The sequence below is a fragment of the Podarcis vaucheri genome (genome assembly GCF_965113315.1).
Source record: "Podarcis vaucheri genome assembly, chromosome: 15".
Classification (NCBI taxonomy): domain Eukaryota; kingdom Metazoa; phylum Chordata; class Lepidosauria; order Squamata; family Lacertidae; genus Podarcis; species Podarcis vaucheri.
The window spans coordinates 38,896,260-38,919,042 of record NC_138753.1 but is presented as its reverse complement, the minus strand read 5'-3'; the positions used below and the strand labels follow the sequence as shown (position 1 = coordinate 38,919,042).

At 46.4% G+C, this 22,783-nt stretch overlaps 1 protein-coding gene across 5 annotated transcripts in view; it reads left to right on the top strand.

The window, feature by feature from the left end:
- The first annotated feature begins 2,156 nt into the window (after nucleotides 1-2,156).
- Nucleotides 2,157-22,783, top strand: part of LOC309519401 (uncharacterized protein) — a 32,144-nt gene continuing 11,517 nt past the window's right edge. For 2 of the 5 annotated variants that reach the window (XM_082200247.1, XM_082200246.1), the window contains exons 1-14: nucleotides 4,876-4,991; nucleotides 5,070-5,146; nucleotides 5,806-5,960; nucleotides 7,769-7,899; nucleotides 8,073-8,197; nucleotides 9,177-9,347; nucleotides 10,068-10,175; nucleotides 11,124-11,270; nucleotides 12,326-12,736; nucleotides 13,588-13,825; nucleotides 15,442-15,659; nucleotides 16,684-16,872; nucleotides 18,426-18,610; nucleotides 22,164-22,356. In XM_082200247.1, coding sequence (XP_082056373.1) covers nucleotides 5,074-5,146; nucleotides 5,806-5,960; nucleotides 7,769-7,899; nucleotides 8,073-8,197; nucleotides 9,177-9,347; nucleotides 10,068-10,175; nucleotides 11,124-11,270; nucleotides 12,326-12,736; nucleotides 13,588-13,825; nucleotides 15,442-15,659; nucleotides 16,684-16,872; nucleotides 18,426-18,610; nucleotides 22,164-22,356 — 2,344 coding nt within the window. In that variant the 5' untranslated portion in view covers nucleotides 4,876-4,991; nucleotides 5,070-5,073. Of the gene's footprint in view, nucleotides 2,269-3,999; nucleotides 4,025-4,874; nucleotides 4,992-5,069; nucleotides 5,147-5,805; nucleotides 5,961-7,768; nucleotides 7,900-8,072; nucleotides 8,198-9,176; nucleotides 9,348-10,067; nucleotides 10,176-11,123; nucleotides 11,271-12,325; nucleotides 12,737-13,587; nucleotides 13,826-15,441; nucleotides 15,660-16,683; nucleotides 16,873-18,425; nucleotides 18,611-22,163; nucleotides 22,357-22,783 lie in introns of those variants that run through there. The other 3 variants (XM_082200245.1, XM_082200244.1, XM_082200243.1) reach the window with 3 other exon arrangements.

Here is a 22,783-nt window from a genome sequence, read left to right as displayed (position 1 = left end):
TACAGATTCATAACTTCTTCCAAAGGTAATAAATGAGCATGCTTTCCTCGATCAGGCTGCAAAGTATGATATCAAATTCAAGGCACCACATAGCGAGGGCAAAACGCATCACACTTCTGCATATTATAGATGTGATGGTTCCCAGTGAGATATCAAACTTTCTGCAGACCGCAGCTATTCTGAACCTACACTTAATTTTCTTATCCTTATATCCTCTTTGCAAAGCAAAGCTCTGCTTCATTCTTTGCTGCAGCAACAACAGAAGAAAAACCCTTCTGGAAAATGAGCTCTTCACATGCGATACTCCCTGGAGAATATTGAGTAAAATTCTCCCACTGCTTAGGAACAGGGTGAAGAATCTGAAGAAACAGTTTTTGTGATATGTGCTATTGACCCCAATATAGTTTCTGACTTCTTTGGCAAGTGCTTTGACACATGACACTAAAGGGCACACCCAATTCTAGCCTCAGCTACATGTTCTGTATGTGAATGTTATTAAGGCGGCATAGATTTATTTGAAGAGCTTCCATGTCAAATGGCATGTGTGCCAGGAAGTCCCACACTTTATTTATTACCATTTTTAGCAGCAATGTAAAAAACCCCAGCGTAAGAACAAAACACACAGTATAATTTTGTAGTCCATATCCACCAAATAATAATAATAATAATAATAATAATAATAATAATAATAATAACCCTTAATGATGCAAACAGTGATTTGGTTCTCTCCCCCCCCCCAATGTTGTTGGGTACGCACACAGTGCAAACCTGTCTCAAGGAGAGAAATCCAGCTTCTATACCCTACCAAACAATACAATACTTTTTGTACACCCTTATTTTGCAAGTGAGCCTGCCTGCTTTTCCTTAACCCCCCACCCCAGCCCTTCACAATGGCAGGTAGAAATATTACTTTCTGAGAGTTTTGAAAATACAATATCCCCACAGTGAAAATGCAATATCCTGCAGTGCGGTGGAGAAAGAGATGTGCCCACAGTGTAACAGACGATAAACAAATATGTATTGCATAATAAATTGATTGTGGAAAAAAGACCCAAGTCTCTACTCTTCTGAAGGAATAAACAAATAGCAACATTTATTCTGGCCTGGAAAAATTGTCTGCATGAACCATAACAAGGGCCGTAACCTGTAACAGTTATCTGCCACTGCAGCCTTTATTACTCAAATATTGGATTAGATACCAATCACAACTGCATGATAAGCCTCTGGGGAAAAAACAAGCAACCTACTATAATTGGAGCAGTTTTTAAAAACACTGTACCTTCGAGTGTTTTTTATGTGCAACTTTGCTAGTAATGCGCAGCACCCTGGATGGTTTTCAACTAAGTTTTACTCTGAGTATTGTCATTGAAATAAATGAAAATGACTGTTACTGTAGGTCCATTAATTTCAGTGGGTCTACTCCAAGTGAAACATAGCTGAATACTACCCCCTACGTCCAGGGATGTGAGAGGTGGCGTTTCTGTGTGGGTCCTTTCTGGTGGATGAGTACATGCATGGCTGGCCCAAGACATTTTGCCACCTGTAGCAATGGATAGGATGGCACCTCCTGCCTGTTTCATGTACACAGAAGCTGACTGGACTGACAGGTGTCACTTACTGGTGTTGACCTATAAAGTCTTACACAGCTCAGGACCCCAGTGCCTTAAAGAAACAACTCTCCCCATACAAACCATCCCAGACCCTGTGCTTGTCATCTGAGGCCCTTCTCTATGTCCCACCTCCCTGAGAGGTTCGGAGGGTGACATCTAGGGATTCACCCATCCTTAGAGTGGGGTGTGCTGTTGTGCCAGACCTATAGTCTTTAGGCCTCTCCTTTTTGCCTCTAAAGGTCACTTTTCCTGGGCCACAGGAAGATGTTGTCATCTTCCTGCATATGGGGTTCTATGTCAGGGGTGGGTTTGAGCTGATGGACATTGTGAACTATGGGTTAAAATTAAATGGTCTCATGTCTTGAGACCAATCCCCCATGTCTGGATGATCTGAGATAAGGGAGCCATGTGGCACTGGGTTACCATTGTGATACCTGGGAGGTCAAGTGTATGACTTGCTGAGTCATTTCATGACTACGTGTAGAGATGGGTATCATAGTCTCTAGGACATTGCATGCCTTGCTACTGTCCTGTTTGCATGTCAGGAGTCTGAGTCAGGTGTAGGTCTGTAATAAAAAACACCAGTCTCAGTGAAGTTAATTCTTCATTCAAAGAAACTAAAACTACAGAGTCCTAGTGATGCCAGCAACTCTTCTCAGTAAGAGAATGAGCCAGTTGTCAGGTGAGCCAGTTGTGAGGACTGAAGGTCCCTGTCTTCCCTTCCTCTCTGGGTTTTTTCCCAAGCTATCGTAGACTGCGTCTGTACGCAACCAATCTCTCCTCTGATCTTTTCATTTCTCTGTGTTTTCTGGAAGACTGGGGGTGGGGAGCGCATGTCTGTCTCCTGGCCCCCTCTCCTCCCAAGGGTCATCTAGTTCAACTCCCTGCAATGCAGAATATGCAGGTTGCCAATACAGGATCAAACCTTGGCATTACCAGCTCCTCGCTCTAACCAACGGAGCTGAAACAGTGGTCTACCTAGTCCATGGAATAGCACTGGATATGAGCTTGTTTCAGCGTTAACTTAGAATCATGGAACTGTAGAGCCCAAGGATAATCTAATCCAACTCCCCACAAGTCATGAATCTGTCCCCTAATGTGGGGCTCGAACCCACGACCCAGAGAAGAAGAGTTTCATGCTCCACCAACTGAGCTATCTCAGGTTGAGAAATGACAGATTGTTCTCACTTTTCAGGCTAGTCTTGGAAAGGGGCCATCTTTCGATATAAATCTTTTGATATAAAGTCAACACATCAAAGCCTGCTGCTCCAGGGTCACTTAAAGCAGCTTCCGTCGTTCCTGCTCCTCTTGACGCAAACAGGATTTCAACACATATAGTCGAGTCAATGCAGCCATTGTTCACTGATTTTTTGGCCTGGTACATTTCCCCTTCTTCAGACATCTCACTGTCAGCGCATAAAAGAACCATTCATTCATGGTAATGCCCCAAAGTATTGTGTCGGTCAATTAGGTGAGGTGCTCTTGTCTTATATGAGCCTTAGGATTGCAGCGTTAGAATCATAGAATCGTACGTCTGGAAGGGACCGCAAGTGTCATCTAGTCCAACCCCCTGCCATGAGATTAATAGTCATCTAGTCCCACCACCCTGAGATTAATAGTCTCATGTTCTACTGACTGAGCTTTCATGAAGCAAAAGCAACTGGAAAAAATTTCAGCATCAGAATCATACTGCTTCAGAGAGCTAAATAGGTGTGATAGCTCTGTCAGTAAAGCACAAGGTGCTTCATCTCAGGGTTGTGGGTTCAAACCCACGTTGGGCAAAAAATTCCTGCATCCCCAGGTAGGACAATGGGAAAGCTCAGTTGGTAAGAGCATGAAACTCTTAATCCTGGAGTTGTGGATTCAAGCCCCATATTGGGCAAACGGTTCCTGCATTGGCAGGCAGAAATTCAACAGGGGCAGCTGTCTCCCCATCCTAACCAGATGATGTTCAACAAAGCTGTTGAGGTCTGCCACAAAAACATCGCCATTCTGCCAAAGGGCCACCATTCTGCTCTCTTCTTGACCAAGGGAGGTGCTGCTTTTGCCTCATCCATTTTTTCACCTGTCCGGCTATGGGTGTTTTTGGTGTGTGTGTGGTCCCCCCCCCCAGTAGTTATTGTTTTTGAGTCAAAATTTATTTCCTAATGCCTTGATTCCCCCCAGCACTGATCATCACCAGTAGACCACGAGACTCTTCATCTCATCAGAACTAGACCATTCTATGATCTATGACCAGCAGCAACAACTAGTAACAAAAGGCAGGCTGTGTTTTGGCCTAGTGGCTGGAACCTTTAAACCAAGCGTGCCTAGAGTTATCAGTTGCTAGGCAGCGCCCCAAAGCCAGCGGGGTTTTTGGGTGGGTGTGCGATGCTGTGGTCGTTGCCACTCTCTCTTACACACACATAGGAAAGGTTGGCTATTTCAGACCCCTCAACTGCTCCTCAACCATCCTGGTTGTTGTTGTTGTGTGTGTGTGTGTGTGTGTTTGTGTGAGATCACAGAGGCCATTTTGTAAGCATCCATACTGGGTGCTTTAACCACTCCTAGAGTCTTTCTGCTACAGGGCAGCTCAATAAATTAAGTCAGTCAATATATATGGGGAAAGCCAAGTGTAACTTTGAGAAGGATCTGAAATACTTCCTTTGAAGCTTAAATTTGTTTTATTCTGGATTGTTTGATTTTTTTATGGTTGGGGGTGAACCATGTATTCCTTGGAGGAAAAAGTAGGATAAAAATGCAATAAATAAGCTCTTCTGCTTACATCCTTAAGAAAGCTGGAGGGGCCAGCGAGATGGAGATGTCAGTTGCCAGCCTGGTGCCCAGAGATCTCCACGTGGTCACAATTGGACCTCTGCCCATTGCAAAACTCACCTGGGGAATTTTTTTTTATAAGATATTTATTAAAGTTTCACAAATTATATAATCAAACACAACAATACAAACAAACACAAACAAGAAAAAAACCAAAACACATATAATTTCAAATCCTTGTTTTCTTAAAACTTACTTCACCAACCTCCTCATACCTCCCCTTTCTGCATTCCAATTTCAAATATTTAGTTCAGCAAATCCTCACCCTTAATTTTATCTAATTGTTAACCTTTCTTTTCTTTTAACTTAATCTTTACAGCTGTAATCCACTTAATTTCTAAAGCCGCATCATTTTAACACTCATTAATTTTACAATGTTTCTTAAGATAGTTCTTAAATATACTCTGGCTTCTCTTCAGATCATATAAATCTTTCGCCTTTTTCACCTGGGGAATTTTGAACACTGCTGGGTACAGAGACCAGAAAAGTTGCTCCATTACCACATGAATTGGTAGCATTGAATTGAAGGCATGAGGAAGACCAGTATGCAGTCTGTTCCTTGACTAGGTTGGGAACATGTCCTGGCAGGGGATGGAGATCTCCTATCCCAGAGAAAGACTAACTGTGATGCAATTTCGATTTTAGGGTGATGGAGTCAGCGGCTCTAAGGAGATCAGAGATGATAGTCCGAGTCGTGTTGGGGTTGCTCTTCGCCAGTTCTGGTAGGAAGTTCCTGGAGGAAGACAAGAGATAAAAAGTGGGAAGATCACAATATTTATTTCAAGTGCCCTGGCTTTTCTTTCTTCTTCTTATGGAGGCAACTGAGCAAATTCTGAGTCATTTTATCTGTGGATAAAATTATGAGGGGTGTGTGTGTGTGTGTGCAAGCAAAAGTCCTAGGTGTCAGAGTCAACTGTTAGGCTGGCAAGGCAAAGGAGATAAAGGCTGTCTGTAACCAGCAAGAGCAGTTCTCCTTAGAATAATAGAATCATATATTTGGAAGGGACCACACAGGTCATCTAGTCCAACTCTCTGCAATGCAGGAAGTTGGAGTTATTGTTCTTTTTTGCTCAACTGAGGTTTTAAAGCAGAGATTGGATGGCCATCTGTCATGGATGTTTGAGTGGAGATTCCTGCATTGGAGGGGGTTGGGCTAGATGACCCTCAGGGTCCCTTCCTATTCTATGATTCTGTGGTTCCCAGACCAGCAAGCAGGCCCAACCCAAAAGCATTTCTAGTGCCCAGGAACACCATCTGACATGCCCCTTCCCTCCTTTGTCCAAACCCCCAGCTTTGAGAGGTGGGAACAAGAAGCTACTGTTTTGAAAGTTAGCAACAAGAAGCTAACATTTTACTGATGCCACCTTTCCTTTCCACACAGTGCTGGGGTTGTGCCCCCCAAGGTGGATCCTGTACAGGAATGAGCTTTGCCTTTACATCCCAGCTGGCTCTCTTGTTCTGTCCTGGAGTGAAGCCAGAGTCTTCTGCAGGGACCAAAAGGCAGACCTGGTTGTCATCAAGGATTACCACAAGCAGGTAAGAGGCCGATTTTGCAAGCTGCAGGCTGGGAATGCTTTAGTTTGGGAGGGAGGAAGTGAGGGAAACCTCACTTGAGGATGACTGCCTGGCATAGAATCCAGATCTGACCCAGGTATGGCAATGGCCAGGTGCTCTAGGTGTCATGTTTCATTTCTGCTTTATCTTTTAAAGGAAAAATCTCAAAGTGGTTGACAACCCACTAAAACATCCAATCAAACAATCCAGAAGGGGTTCAAGGGAAATATTGCAGATCCTTCTCAAAGTGACAATTTGCTTTCCCCTTATTTATTGACCAACTTAATTGATAGAGTGGTCCCATAGCAGAATTTCTTTAGGAAGCCAGTGTGCTGTAGTGGTTGAAGAGTTGAACCAGGACCTGGGAGATCAGGGTTCAACTCCCCACTCAGCCAGTCATGAAGCTCACTGCGTGACCTTGGAGTCAATCACAGACTCTTAACCTACTTCGCAGGGTCGTTGTAGGGATTAACTGAGGAGGAGGCGAACCAAGAGATCTCTGCAAAATGCACCTGGCACCTGGCGAATTTCTAACACTGTTCAGAACCCTTTTCTATTCTGCGCCCAATGAGGGCTCTTGAGTCCCAGGTCGGCTAGGTCATTTCCTGAGCCCAGGAACATAAACAGCTTGTGCAACTAGCTGAGCATTGTCTGCACTGACTGGCAGCAGCTCTCCAAGATTTCATGCAAGGACGCTGCCCCAGCGCTACCCAGAGATGCTGCCTTCTGCATGCAAAGCAATTGCCCTAACACCAAGCCATGGCCCCTTTCCTGTAGAAGTCCCTGGCAGAGGCTGTTGGGAAAGTGGCGAAAGTTATGCTGCCTGCCTTTGCTCCCAATGCAGGACAGCTCAGTCGGTAGAGCATGAAACTCTTTTTTTAAAAAAATATTTTTTATTACAAATTTAAACAAAACATATTATCTTAATACATATCATCCTTAATTCCCCCCTTCCCCCCTCCCCCCATAAAATAACCCACCCTCCCCCCCTGACTTCCCTCAGCTCCAGTCTCTGGTTTCTCTACAAATACTATTATCTGCATATTACAAAACTGTATAAATCCTTAATTTATCTGGCTGGTTATTGTCCATAAAAAGTTTGTGAGTGTTTATTCAAAACCTGCCAAAACCTGCCAGTTCACTTTGTTGTTTCTTTAAGTACTTTGTAAAAGGTTCCATTCATCATTAAAGTCACAGTTATCCTTGTCCCATAGTTTACGTGTCAATTTTGCCAATTCTGCATAGTCCATCAGTTTCTCTTGCCATAGTTCTTTAGTCGGGGTTTCCTCATTCTTCCATCCTTGTGCTATTAAGACTCTCCCCGCCGTTGTTGCATACATGAAGATATTTTTCAGCTTCCTTGGCAGGTCTTTTCCTACAATCCCTAACAGAAATGCTTCAGGTTTCTTAACAAATGCTAGATGGAACATTTTCTTCAGTTCATTGTATATCATTTCCCAAAACTTATTAATTTCATTACAAGCCTACCACATATGGTAAAATGTCCCCTCCTTTTCCTTACACTTCCAACACACATTTGAACTGGTTTTATACATTTTACCTAACTGCACTGGAGTTATATACCATCTATACATCATCTTCATATAATTTTCTTTCAGCAAAGAACAATCTGAGAGCATGAAACTCTTAATCTCAGAGTTGTGGGTTCAAGCCCCACATTGGGCAAAAAGATTCCTGCATTGCAGGGGTTTAGATTAGATGACCCTTGGGGTTCCTTCCAACTCAACAATGTTATGATTCTGTGATTTTATTATGCTGCCTTTGCACAGATGTTCCTGACGGAACTCTCAGACAGCACCCGGGAGAATGCCTTGCACTACTGGATCGGGTTAGCATGGCGAGAGGCAAGCAGTCAGCTCGCCTGGGTGGATGGGACCCCATTATCGCAGAGCTGGTACAGGTAAGAGAACCTTGATGCGTGGCTCCGATGGCAGAGGGCTCCAGTGTGGGGCTTCAACCCACAACCCCAAGATCAAGTCTCCTGCTCTGCCGAAGGAGCTATAAAAGTGGTTTGCTAAGAGAGCAGAAGCAAGTTCTTTGCTTTTGGATCTTGAACTCTTTCTGCTTTATCAGAAACTGGCTCCAAGGCCACCCCAAGAAGGAGCGTTGCACACAGCTCGTGGGCATCTATGCTGGCCAGTGGAGGGACTGGGATTGCGGTGCCAACGTCTCCTTCATCTGTGAGATGCCCATGAAAGGTAAGAGCAAAGAGGGTGTCTCCTTCCCAGCCTCGACATTCAGCAGCCAGCAGGAGGCATAATGAGGGAGGCTATAGAAATACTGCATTTTGCTGATGAATGGAGAGAGCCAACCCCAGCAGCCTTCACTAATTTTAATAGTAGTAGTAGTAATTGTAGTAGTAGTAGTAGTCGTATTTATATCCTGCCCATCTGGCTGGGTTTTACCTCCCCAGCACCCAGGGTCGGCATGGAAGGGGTCCCTTGACGCTTCAAGACTTAGTAGCCATTGACAGGCCTCTCGTCTTTGCATCACACTGTTGACTCATGTTATGCTTGTTGTCCACTAAGACCCCTAGACCCTTTTCACGTGTACTACTAGTAAGCCAGGTGTCCCCCATCTTATATTTGTGCAGATGGTTTTTCCGACCAAGGTGCAGAACCTTACATTTGTCCCTGTTGAAATTTTGCTAGTTTGGGCTCAGTTCTCCAATCCGTTAAGGTCATCTTGAAACCCGATTCTGTCTTCTGTGGCAATAGCTACCCCTTTCATTTTGGGGTCATCTGCAAATTCGATGAGCATCCCCTCAATTCCTTCATCCAAGATGTTAAACTACAGCGGACCCAGGACAGAGCCCTGCGGCAGCCCCCCTTTCCCCCCAGGATGACGAGGAACCATTAACGAGCACACTTTGGGTTCAGCCAGGCAACCAGCTACAAATCCATCTAACAGTTTCCTCGTCCAGCTCACATTTTACCTGCTTCTTCACAATAATATCATGGGGGATTTTGTCGAAAGCCCTGCTGGGGGAAGTGCAAAGGGGATCTCTGGATTTCAGGAGGAGAAAGTGTGGAGGAGAACGCTGGGTGGATGAAGGGGAAATAAAGGCAGTGTGAGGAGTTCACCATTTACATTAATCTAAACTGTGGACCTGCCCATCAACTTCATAGCTGCACCTTCTTGTACCTCTCTCTCTCCCCTTGTGCTTTTCCTGTTTAGATGCCCTCCCTGGCTCTGTGAGGAAAGTGCCCTTCCACTCCCACTGCTACGCCTTCCATTTCCCATCCTTCCGGGAACTGAGGTCGTGGAGAGAGGCCCAGTCTTTTTGCCAGGAATCTGGGGAGGGCCTCGCAATTGTTGGAGATGAGGAGCAGAACACCTTCCTGTCAGGTGAGGGATGGAAGCAGCAAACCAGTAGCCAAGACAGTAGCATTTTGGGCTGATCTACCTGGGCTCCTCTTAGAATAATAGACTCATAGTAGGAAGGGACCACAAGGACCATCTATCTAGTAGTCCAGCCCCCGCAGTGCAGGAATCCTTTTTGCCCAACACAGGGCTCGAACCCACGAACCAGAGATAAAGAAACTCATGCTCTACCAATTGAGATATGTGCTTCTTATTAGTTTTTTAAGTGCCCTTAGGGGATGGCTGTTGCCATTTATCTCTTTATATTTTAAATATTTTGGGGGCTGCTTTTCTGGGCAAATGCCCCTTTAAAGATGCTTACAGTCAAAAGCAGCAAGAAAATGAAACTAACAGTGGAGATTTTCAAAACTTAAAAGAGCACCTGTACCCAAATGCCGCCCTCAGAATAACTCTCTTCCTCCTCCTCTTCAGTTGGTACAGTGTGGTGCTGATAATGCCAAGGTTGCAGGTTTGATCCCCGTATGGGACCACTGTGTATGCCTGCATTGCAGGGGGTCAGACTAGATGACCCTTGGATCCCTTCCAGACCTACAATCCTATGATTCTATGAGATGGTGGCATTTATTGTCCCCATTCAAACTGGGAGGTAGTAGTGATGGTTTTGCACTGGAAGAGGGTGCGGGGAGCTGGTCATCTAATCCTTACCAAGAAACATCTGTGATGGTTTCTCCATTTCCTCACCAGATGCCTTTCCTGAGGATGGTTGGCAGATGTGGATCGGGCTGCGCTTTGGCACCACATGGAGGTGGAGTGACTCGTCAGCCCCCCCAGCCTATTTCCGGTGGCATCTGGGTATGTTGAGTCCAAACATGATCGCTCCTGAACAGAAGGGTCCTGAATCACAGCTGGTTCTCTGTGTCAGAACTCTTGGTTGCCATCCAGAACTGCATAAAAAAACTAGAATAATAGATTTGTAGAGTTGGAAGGGACCCCAACTCAACCCCCTGTAATGCAGGAATCTCAACTCAAGCATGATGACAGATGGCCATCCAACCTCTGCTTAAAAACCTCCAAGGAAGGAGACGCCACCACCTTCTGAGGGGGTCCAATCCTCTGTTGAACAGCTCGTACTGCCATAAAGTTGTTCCTAACATTTAGTCACCACCCTCTTTCTTGTAACTTGAATCCATTGGTTCGAGTCTTACACTCCAGAGCAGCAGAAAGCAAGCTTGTTCCATCTTCCATGTGATGACCTTAAGATATTTGAAGATGGCTCTCATCTGTCCCATCAGTTTCCTCTTTTTCAGGCTAAACATACCCAACTCTCTCTACTGTTCCTCATAAGACTTGCTCCATAAGACCTGGGGCTCTTTATTATTTTATTGCCCCTATTTATTTATTTATTTATTTATTTATTTATTGCATTCATATCCCACATTTTTCTACAAGGAGCTCTTTCCCTCCACCCTTAATCCCCTTAATCCCCACAACAACAATGCCCAAATTAAGATTTGAACCCTAGTCTCTCCCAGGCCCTAGTCTGCAATACTACATTGACTCAGCTGGGGTTCCTTCTCCACACAAATGGGCTCTGGGATGGGGTGTTGAGGCTGGGGGAAGGGTGTGGAATGGGCCTAAAGTTCTTGCCCATTTCCCAATTGGGGTGGGAAAGAAGTGCAGGAAGTGATAATGAAGGTAGCATTAGGAAGTGTGTTGGGACTTCCTGGAGACAAGGTAGGAGGCTGTAGCTAGAAGCCGCTCATATGGGCTCTTACAACCCCTGGCTGCTCTATTCTCTAGGAAAAGCCCCCGAACAGGTGAAGGACCAGTGTGTGGTGCTGAGTCTGCAGCCCACCAATATGGCCCAGCATGGGACGTGGCAGACCAGACCGTGCAATGAGCGTCCTACGACCGAAATAACAGGATTTGTCTGCCAGCACAGATATGGTGAGTGCCATAGATGCTCAAGGGCAACAGAGGGGCCGCAGACAGGCTGGAGCAGGCAGAGAGAGAGAGCTGCCTCTTAACTCCTCTCTTCTCATGAGTGGAGAAAAGGGGAGCTAAAATCACAAAGCAATTTGCAGTATAAAAGCACCACTCAGGTGTGAAACTGTTGGATTTTCATCTGAAATGCTGGACATCATCTCAAGGAGACCAGAAAGCAGCTGATAATAATGATAGCGATAACGATATCGGTAACAGTAACCAGAACTGTAACCATAACCGTAACAGTATGATATCGATTAACGATAACGATAAACATAACGGTAACGATAATGGTAACAGTAACAGTAACAATGTTATTTAATTGTACTCTGCTCCAGCCACTCTGAGATCCAAGGAATTGCAAACCCCTAATTAGCAAATTCCTGATAAATTAGGTAGAAAGACTAGAGGAACAGACTATGCAAAGGGCTGGCAACAAACCTGTGAAGGACTGAGCTGACAAGTTTGAGACAAAATCCCTCTCCAAAGGCTTTTATGGGAAATCTTGGAAGAAAGCCATCATGTAGGGGGATAGCTTTCATCCCCTTGAATTATAATTATTTAAATTATGCCACCCTTATATAAATTATATGCCACCCTTCATCAAGATCTCAGGGTGGTTTACAAGAGGCAATTCAAAAAAGGCATGCTCATTTTGATTTCAGAATCGGCATTTCGTTTCGTAACTGCATAAAATCCTCCTGAAAGATAAAAGAATCTGGATTTGGGGGACAAGTTTGGGAACCTCAGATTCCACATGTGAATTTGTGTAGGTCGCTGCCCCTCCCAATCCCTTTTGCCTCGGCAGGGGGTGGGGGGAGAGGCAGTGGCTGAGTGCTAGGGGGCTGATCCAAAAGGCGGGTGGGCTTCTTGTGGGATGGAGCCCTCCGATGCTTCCTCTTACAGGCTCTGAATGAAATGAGTGTTGGGAGTCCTTGAGTCGAGCTCCACCAATAACAGCAGGCTCCTCCGCCTTGCCTTCCCTGGGCCTAATTTGCTCCCATCTCTGTTGCCAGATTTTTGTGGTCCGCCGGAGCCTGTGTACTTTCCCCTCCCTGGAGGGATAGGTCCGCACGCCACAGCTGACGTCACCTTCTCTTTTCCTGGTCATTCTTCCTGCACCCTGTCCTTGGCTGGCCTTCACACCGATGCCACTCATTTCCGTCTAAGCCTGGAATCCAATGCCACCCATGTGCGTGGCAGTGTCACCACAGATCTCGGCGGCTCCCTGGAGCGCAAGAACTTTTCTGGGGTGCCCTTTTCGCCTGGGCTGTTCAGCACATGGAGCCTCTTCACTTACGCTGACGGCCTCGCAAGCTTCTTGGACCACCAGGAGCATTTCCGTCTCTCCAGCGCCCAAGACATTCCCTTTGCAAACCTCGGCTCCTTGAGGATAATAGGAGCAACCGTGGCCAACGCGTCTCTAGGTACGTTGGGGTGGATTTTGGGGGGGGACACAAAGAAGAGTCCCCCTTGCTTTTGAACCAGCAGAAGGTGGGCAAACATTGATGTTTCTGTAAAGAGACATGGGGGGTCCCTGCAGCAAGCCCCTTCCACCTGGTTTCCTTGGAATTCATGTCAACAGAGGCCAATGAAGTTTCTGCACTGTCAGGTTCTCTCCTTGACATATATCTGCTAGCTGAGCATGATAGTCAGAAATCTGCAAGCAGTGCAACCTTTGCTTTGCATGTTGCAAGACTGCCAGCTTTTTCTTTCTCTTTTTTTGCATGCACAGACACCATCACCTCCAACAAGGGGGGGGCAGTACAACCAAACATGGTGTAGTGGTTAGAGTGTCAGGTTTTGGACCTGGGAGATCAGGGTTCAACTCCCCACTCAGTCATGAAGCTCACTGGGTGACCTTGGAGTCAACCACAGACTCTTATCCTACCTTGCAGGCTCGTTGTAGGGAATGACTGAGGAGGGGGGTGAACTATGGACTCCTTGGAGAAAAAGGTGGGAGATAAATGAAATAAATAAGCCTTTCTGCTTACTTGCTTGCATAAGAAAGCTGGAGAATCAGGTGGAGATCACCAACCTGGTGCCCAGAGATCTTGACGCAGTCGCAATTGGACCTGTGCCAGTCTCAAAGTGCGACAGACCTGCAGCCCACCCTCTCAATTCCCTCCAAGTCCACCACTGATTGTTTCCAGGAATAGCTGAAGGAGGGCAGGAAAAGGCTACAAAGGCTTTTTGTGCTTTCCCAGAGAATCTGCAAAGGAGGGTGCTCACATTGTTGGGTAAGTTCAGAGGCTGACCTCTTTGCCTTCCCTTCCAGAGTATCGCCTTTCTTTTGACCTACACTTCCCCAGCAGTGGCAGCAGCCTGCAGCTGGAAGATGCCATACGTCGCTACCTCAACAACTTCACCATCGGGCTGTGGGTTCGAAGTCAACCTGCTGCTGCTGCCGCTGGCTCCCGCAAGATGTGCCTGGTCAGCTATGCGCTAAAGTGGAGGCAGCCAGAGTTTGCCCTCTTCCTCCTCTCCCCCTCTGGGCTGGAGTTCCACATCAAGGGGTAAGCAGGAGGTCCCTCCACTGGCAATGATGGTTTTAAATGATGCTTCCCTCCCAGATTTTGGTCTTGGATGTGGTTTTGAGGTTTTATGACATTTTATATGGGGTTTATATACTGTGTGTGTATAATGCTATATATTACATATCTCCACAATTCTATGATTCTATGTCCTTTGCTGCCGCTCTAACTTGGGCACCAAAATGTTTCGAGCTGGTGGCGCAGCCCTCTCACCATCCCAGTTGCCAGGAAGCCCCTAAGTTTCTTTGTACTCCAAATGTCCATTATGTGAGGGGGATAGCTCAGCTGGCAGAGCATGCGACCCTTAATCTCAAGGTCGTAGGTTTGAGCCCCACATTGGGAAAAAGATTTCTGCACTGCAAGGGGTTGGACTAGATGACCCTCATGGTCCCTTCCAGCTCTATGATTCTATTATCCCAGTTCCCTGTATTCTTTGGGTGTGGGAGGGAGTCGTGTGCTTTAAATGTGCTTGATGTGGATGTGGCCTCAGTTAAGGAGAGTTTCATCAACGAGCCACCTACCAAGCAATTTACAGCAATTCCAAAATTATAATTTTTGACCTCATGACTATAAATGATGTGATCTGAACAAGCCAGGAAGCTGGCATGAAATGTATTCTTTGAAATGCATTTGCTGATTTATCTGCACACATCCCAGCCTGAGCATGGAAAGGTAAAAGTGATCCACAGTGATCCATGCGACGATCATCTCCAGGCTTGACTACTGTAATTCGCTCTATGCGGGGCTGCCCTTGAAGCTGTCCCAGAAACTCCAGCGGGTGCAGAATGCTGCATCGAGGCTCCTCACGGGGTCTCTGCCATGGGAGCATATTCACCCAGTGCTTTTCCAGCTGCGCTGGCTCCCGGTGGAGTACAGGGTCAGATTTAAGGTGCTGCTTTTGACCTTTAAAGCCCTTCACGGCCTAGGACCCTCGTACCTATGGGACCGCCTCTCCCGGTATGCCCCACGGAGAGCCTCAAGGTCCATAAATAGCAACACCCTTGTGGTCCCGGGCCCTAAGGAAGTTAGATTGCCTTCAACCAGAGCCAGGGCCTTTTCAACTCTGGCTCTGGTCTGGTGGAACGCTCTGCCTCATGAGACCAGGGCCCTGCAGGATCTGATTTCTTTCCGCAGGGCCTGTAAGACAGAGTTGTTCCGCCTGGCCTTTGGCTTGGAGCCAATTTGATTCCCTCCCTCTCTTTCTTTTTTCTTTTCCTTCTCCTCCTGCGATGAGGCTACATTTTAATATTTAATGTTTCAGTATTTTAATGCTGTATTTTAATTTTGTTTTTAAGTTGTAATCATTCAACTTGTTTTTATTATTGCTTGTAAGCCGCTCTAGGCCGGCTTTGGCTGGGGAGGGTGGGGTATAAATAAAAATTGTTGTTGTTGTTGTTGTTGTTGTTGTTGTTGTTGTTGTTAAAAGGAGAACCCAGATAGCTCAGTTGTTAGAGCATGAGACTCTTAATCTTAGGGTTGTGGGTTTGAGCCCAATAATGGGCAAAATATTCCTGCACTGCAGAGGGTTGGACTAGCTGACCCTTGCTGTCCATTCCACTTCTATGATTCTATCACTTCTTCCCGGTTTCTCTTTGCAGGTCAGTGATGTTCAGCGGCACCCAGGGCTCCTTTATGGATGGATCCTGGCACCATGTGGCCGTCTCGGTCTCCAGCGCTCCTGGCTACCCGTCCTTCAAGGTCTTCGTGGATGGATTTCTCTGGGAGCCACACTTTGCTGAGAGTAGCAGCTTCCTGAGGAAGGGGCTCTCCCTTGGGGGGAAGCTGACAATTGGACAGCTAGAAGTGGGCAGCAGAGGTAAGTCCCTCCTTTGCACAGAGGCTGTAGGCTTGCCCTGTGGCTGTAGTATAGAAACCCCATATAAAATGTCATAAAACCTCAAAACCACATCTGCAGATGACACCAAACTGGGAGGGGTGGCTAACGCCCCAGAGGACAGGATCACACTTCAAAACGACCTTAACAGATTAGAGAACTGGGCCAAAACAAACAAGATGAACTTTAACAGGGAGAAATGTAAAGTATTGCACTTGGGCAAAAAAAATGAGAGGCACAAATACAAGATGGGTGACACCTGGCTTGAGAGCAGTACATGTGAAAAGGATCTAGGAGTCTTGGTTGACCACAAACTTGACATGAGCCAACAGTGTGACGCGGCAGCTAAAAAAGCCAATGCAATTCTGGGCTGCATCAATAGGAGTATAGCATCTAGATCAAGGGAAGTAATAGTGCCACTGCATTCTGCTCTGGTCAGACCACACCTGGAGTACTGTGTCCAGTTCTGGGTACCACAGTTCAAGAAGGACACTGACAAACTGGAACGTGTCCAGAGGAGGGCAACCAAAATGGTCAAAGGCCTGGAAACGATGCCTTATGAGGAACGGCTAAGGGAGCTGGGCATGTTTAGCCTGGAGAAGAGGAGGTTAAGGGGTGATATGATAGCCATGTTCCAATATATAAAAGGATGTCACATAGAGGAGGGAGAAAGGTTGTTTTCTGCTGCTCCAGAGAAGCGGCCACAGAGCAATGGATCCAAACTACAAGAAAGAAGATTCCACCTAAGCATTAGGAAGAACTTCCTGACAGTAAGAGCTGTTTGACAGTGGAATTTGCTGCCAAGGAGTGTGGTGGAGTCTCCTACTTTGGAGGTCTTTAAGCAGAGGCTTGACAACCATATGTCAGGAGTGCTCTGGTGGTGTTTCCTGCTTGGCAGGGGGTTGGACTCGATGGCCCTTGTGGTCTCTTCCAACTCTATGATTCTATGATTCTATGATTCTAAGGGGCTCTTACCACATCCCTGCATGTTGGGGCTGCATTGTAGGGACCAGCCTCTTTGTGGGTGACCTGAGTGAAGTCAACCTGTGGGACCGAGCCTTGCCCGAGGTTTCCATAAAGCAGATGGCAGCCTCAAGGACTCGGTGGAAGTTCCCTGGGAATGTGGTGAGCTGGAGCACCCTGGTAGCAAGGAAGCCTTCCTCTGTGCAAATCAGCACTGCAAGCCAAGACCCAGGTAAGTGGGTTGGTGCAGCCAGATATATAAGCTAATCGCCAAATGGCACCTTAAACCTAAGTTACAGTCACCGCGATGGAATGTCTAGGCACCAACTCCCCCCCCATGAAAATTGTTTTTGTTTTTGTTGTTATCATTTCTATACCACTTTATATTTTAAAGGAAAAATCTCAAAGCGGTTGACAACACATTAAAACATCCCATCAAACAATTCAGAATTAAACAAATTCAAGCACCTAGGGAAATATTTCAGAACCTTTCAGTGACATTTAGCTTTCCCCATACTTGTCGACCAACTTAATTAAAAGAGCTGCTCCATAGCAGAAGTAAATCTAGGAAGCCAGTGTGCTGTAGTGGTTAGAGTGTCAAAACAGGAGCTTGGGAGAACAAGGTTCAGATTCCCAGCCAGCCAGCCAGCTAGCCAGCCATGAAGCTCATTGAGTAGCCTTGGAGTCAGTCGCAGCCTCTTAACCTACCTCAAAGGGTTGTTGTAGGCAATGACTGAGGAGGGAGTGAACCATGGAGTCCTTGGAGGGAAAGGTGGGCTATAAATGCAATAAATAAGCTCTTCTACCTACCTGCTTGGGACGCGGGTAGCACTGTGGTCTAAACCACTGAGCCTAGGGCTTGCCGATCAGAAGGTTGGCGGTTCGAATCCCTGCGACAGGGTGAGCTCCTGTTGTTCGGTTCCAGCTTCTGCCCACCTAGCAATTCGAAAGCACATCAAAGTTCAAGTAGATAAATAGGTACCATTCCAGCAGGTAGGTAAACGGCGTTTCTGTGCGCTGCTCTGGTTTCGCCAGAAGTGGCTTAGTCATGCTGGCCACATGACCCAGAAAAACTGTCTTCGGACAAACACCAGCTCCCTTGGCCTATAGAGCGAGATGAGCGCACAACCCCAGAGTCGTCTACGACTGGACCTAACTGTCAGGGTATCTTTACCATTACGTTTACCTACCTGCTTAAGAAAGAAGGGCCAGCCTGATGGAGAGGTAGTTGCCAACCTGGCATCTAGAGATTGCCATGTGGTCGCAACTGGACCTGTGCCAGTCACAAAACGTGCCTGGTGCCTGGCGAATTTAAAACACTGGATGAAGCCCAGGATCAAAGGGGGGGGGGTGAGGGCAGGCAGCAGCTTGGGCTACTAAGGGGACTGTGTGATGTCATCATGTGACCTTCATCTTGGGTTGTGGGCAGCAGCTTTTAGCTCCTGTGAGACATGGGCTCCGGACTGAGAGGAGATATGGAAGCTATCTTCAAATATCTCAAGGGCAGTCAAATGGAAGGTGGAGCAAGCTTGTTTTCTCCCACTCCGGAGGGTAGGGCTCAAAGCAATGGCTTCAAGTTACAATAAAGGAGATCCCGACTAAGCATTCTGTCATAAGGAGTGCTCAACAGTGGAATGGACTTCATCTGAAGATGGTAGACTCTCCTTCCTTGAATGTTTTTAAGCGGAGGTTGGATGCTTGAATTGAGATTCCTACATTGCAGGGGGTTGGGCTAGATGACCCTCGGGGTCCCTTCCAACTCTATGATTCTGTGATTCACCACAGGCACTGTCTTCGTGTGGTTTGGGTTCCTTCGGCTCAGAGGCAAACAGTCAGCCCTGTGCACCGATCCAGAGCAGTCCCTGGTCTATATTGAGCTTGCGCTGGACCAGCACCCCAAATGTGCTTTCTGGGGGCTGCAGCCAAATGGTCGACTCCGCAACATCGCAGACCCTCCTTCCTGCCTTCAGGTAAATGGAACTGGCACTCCCTCTCCTGAATGACGTCAGGGGATAAACTCTTTGATAGTGGTGGAGTGAGGGGTGCAGGAGGAATCGGCCACCCTATTTATTTATTTATTTGCATTCTATGACTGCTTTTAATCTCAGTTGTCTCTTTCCAGTCTCTCAAATCTACAGGGAAAAAGCTTTTTTTATGATATTGGTTAATTTGAAGTGGTTGCTAGATCACAGCAACTCCTTTTCCAGTTTTTATTTATGTTCTTACTAAATTTTTCTTAAGTCACAGTAGAACACACAAAGAGTCTCTGTTTTCACATCACTGAATCATTCCAACAAAGCAATATGTTGTAGGCAATAAGGGCTCACCCAGACTGCTTTCGATTCACACCCCTTAAAGCAGCTTAAATTTATACAAGCTTCTTTTTAGGAGCTGATTGGTTCTCTCTTTGACACACACACATTTATTTCCCCTCCGCTCCTGAGAAAAATGAATAGGAAGACAAGCAGGGGGCGGGGTCCTTTGCAGGGGGTGCCAACACCCCAAATGCTTTAGGGAAAGAAACGCAAGACTCCGGGAGTAGCTTGATAGTGCTTCAAAACAACCTACTCTGGGATAGTTCAGGGTCATGGTTTTGAGCCCCATGGTGGGCCAAATAATCTTGCAAAACAGAGCATTGGAATACAGTGGTATCTTGGTTCTCGAACGGCTTATTTGTTGAACAAATCGGCTCCCAAATGCTGCAAACCCGGAAGTAAATGCTCTGGTTTGTGAACGTTTTAAAGGAAGTCAACTGAAGCTTCCGCTTGGGGGAAGGAAGCGCCTGCAGCCAATCAGAAGCCGCGCCTTGGTTTTCGAATGGTTTCAGGAGTTGAACAGACTTTCGGAACGGATTAAGTTCAACAACCAAGGTACCACTACTGAGGAGCCTTGTGGTCCCTTCCAGCTCCGCATTCTATGATTCTATGTACCTTTGGGGGGGGGGGAACCCCACTGCCTCTTCTGCTGGATGGATGGCGGCAAACAGATTGAGATTGAATCCTGACAAGACAGAAGTACTGTTTCTGGGGGACAGGAGGTGGGCAGGTGTGGAGGATTCCCTGGTCCTGAATGGGGTAACTGAGCCCCTGAAGGACCACGTGCGCAGCCTGGGAGTCATTTTGGACTCACAGCTGTCCATGGAGGCACAGGTCAAATCTGTGTCCAGGGCAGCTGTTTACCAGCTCCATCTGGTACGCAGGCTGAGACCAGACTGGTGACTGGGAACGGCCGCCGAGACCATATAACACTGGTCTTGAAAGACCTACATTGGCTCCCAGTACGTTTCCGAGCACAATTCAAAGTGTTGGTGCTGACCTTTAAAGCCCTAAACGGCCTCGGTCCAGTATACCTGAAGGAGCATCTCCACCTCCATCGTTCTACCTGGGCACTGAGGTCCAGCGCCGAGGGCCTTCTGGCGGTTCCCTCACTGAGAGAAGCCAAGTTACAGGGAACCAGGCAGAGGGCCTTCTCGGTGGTGGCGCCCGCCCTGTGGAACGCCCTCCCACCAGATGTCAAAGAGAACAACAACTACCAGACTTTTAGAAGACATCTGAAGGCAGCCCTGTTTAGGGAAGCTTTTAATGTTTGATGTATCACAGTATTTTAATATTCTTTTGGAAGCCGCCCAGAGTGGCTGGGGAAACCCAGCCAGATGGGCGGGGTATAAATAATAAATTATTATGATGATGCTAATTTTCCAGCATGAACCTGAGGAGACGGACGGGGCAGCAGGAGATTCCTCACCCTGATGCTGGGGGGGGGGGGCCTCTTGGCTAAGTCCTGGGGTGTTGCTCATGCATTTCAAAAAACCACCACTTAATTAATTACATTGATATACCCTGCTTCATCCGAAGATCTCAGGACAGTTCAAAAGATTAAAGAACAGGATAAAAGCACAAATAAATTGAACAGAAACAAAACAAAACCAAAAACAGCCTTTAAAACACATTTAAAAGGCTGTAGAATATTAATCAGCCCACAATGTTATTTTTGGAAAGGTGAAGACTCACTGCACAGATATACATAAAAGGTCAGTGTTGTTGTTGTTGTTTAAATGCAACACAATGTTTTAAAAATGCAACAGCCCATTGAGTGCAGACTCGCTGACCAACCATTTGACTTGGTGGCAGGTAGCCTCAGTGGCAAAGGCCGTCTCTCTTCCCCTCACACCAGCTGTATACCCACCATACTTCATTTAAAACACCCCCGTTCCCAAAGGGTGCTGGGAATTGTAGCTTTGTGAGGGCTGAGCTACAGTTCCCAAGATTATTTAAAGGAAGGAGATGAGCATCAGGGATATGGCACACATGCAGCCACCAGCACTGCCGGTTTGAAACCAGCTTGGAACAGCATCCACTGCCCTGCATTTCCCAGCTCTAGAAATTGCATTTTTGTGTGAGTGCTACGGTTTTCTTTTAGGTGTTACTTGTCCCTTTCACAGAAAAACTGCTTGCTTAGGAGTCATGAGAGTTAAATAGATTTAAGTCTGTAGTTTCGGGGTGACATCTCAAGGCAGTTTTTAAATGTTTGATTGTTTTGCTGTGTTTTTATATTCTGTTGGAAGTTGCCCAGAGTAGCTGGGACAACCCAATCTGATGGGCGGTGTAAAAATAATAAAAATATTACTAAATTATTATTACAAAGAAAGGAGCTCTAATTCCTGTGGGGTATCTCTGTGTGAGTTCTTGTGCCAGCTTGCCGATGTGCTCAGTTGTTTGTGGGTTTTCCCCCTTCAATAATTAGTTTTCAGTTACAATAATCCAATGGTAGCCTCATTATAACAATGCCAAGTTATAATACAATTATGAACCCCAGTCATTCAGATGCCAAATTATATGCTATATTTTTTGCTCTATAACACTCACTTTTTCCCTCCTAAAAAGTAAGGGGAAATTTGTGTGCATCTTATAGAGCGAATGCAGGCTGCGCAGCTATCCCAGAAGCCAGAACAGCAAGAGGGATGGCTGCTTTCGCTGCACAGCGATCCCTCTTGCTGTTCTGGCTTCTGAGATTCAGAATATTTTTTTTCTTGTTTTCCTCCTCCAAAAACTAGGTGCGCCTTGTGGTCTAGTGCGTCTTATAGAGCGAAAAATACGGTAATTTAGGAGGCCTCCCATGTGCTAGAATTGATGGTTTGATGATTTACTTTGTTTCTGCGTTCCAAAATCTTATTGATCTCAATTCCATTCCATTCAAAATAACACTCCCTTATACAACAACTGCAATATTAACGGCATCCGTTCATCTTGACACATTAAATGATTAACAAATCTGTAGGTGAAGCACTCAAACTATATCCTTATTCCTTCTGTGTGTGACAATTATTCTGTCTATTGTTTTCCTTCCTGTCCGGTTAGCTCAGTTGTTAAAAGTGTGATGCTAATAATGCCAAGATTATGGGTTTGATCCCCGTACAGGTTCATATTCCTGCATTGCAGGGAGTTGGACTAGATGATCCAATGGGTCCCTTCCAGCTCTCTGATTCTGTGATTCATGCAGGCTTCTCCCCTGTTCTCTGTGCAGGTGGCACCAGGCGGAGTCTCCTTGTTGAGCAGTTCAGACTGTTCCACGGACACCAAGAGCTCCTTTCGCCTCTTACCGGACCAGCGGCTGCAGAATCTGCACTTGGGGTTCTGCGTGTTTCAAGGAGTCATTCACACCAAGCTGTACCTGGAGAAGTGCACCCCACAGGCATTGTACTTTGTGCTGGATCGCGGTGTGTTCTTTAAAAAGTATACTTGCCCCTCCCTTCCTCCAAGGAGTTCAGGTCAGGAGACTCCTCCCTCCCCTTTCACATTTTATCTTCACCACAACCCTGCATGGTAGGAGTCTTGGGTGAGGCAGAATGACTGACACAACACCTGGTGCTTCGTTGGGGCCCATCTCACACAGCCAACAGTTTGGACTGCTTCATTTTGCTGCGGGGAGGGGTGAGCTGTGATGAGCCCAGCTGGTGTGTGTGCAAAAGGAAGCCTGATGTGTTTGTTAGCAGACTTTGCAGGTTGTGTGAATTAGATTGGGGTAATCACTTACAGTTTCTGGAGTTCAAAGGCTTTATTCATGCAAGAACTATTTATAGGTTGGGCGGAGATGAGAGAGAGAAAGGCATTTTGTCAGGACAGAATAAAAACAAAATAGCTCAG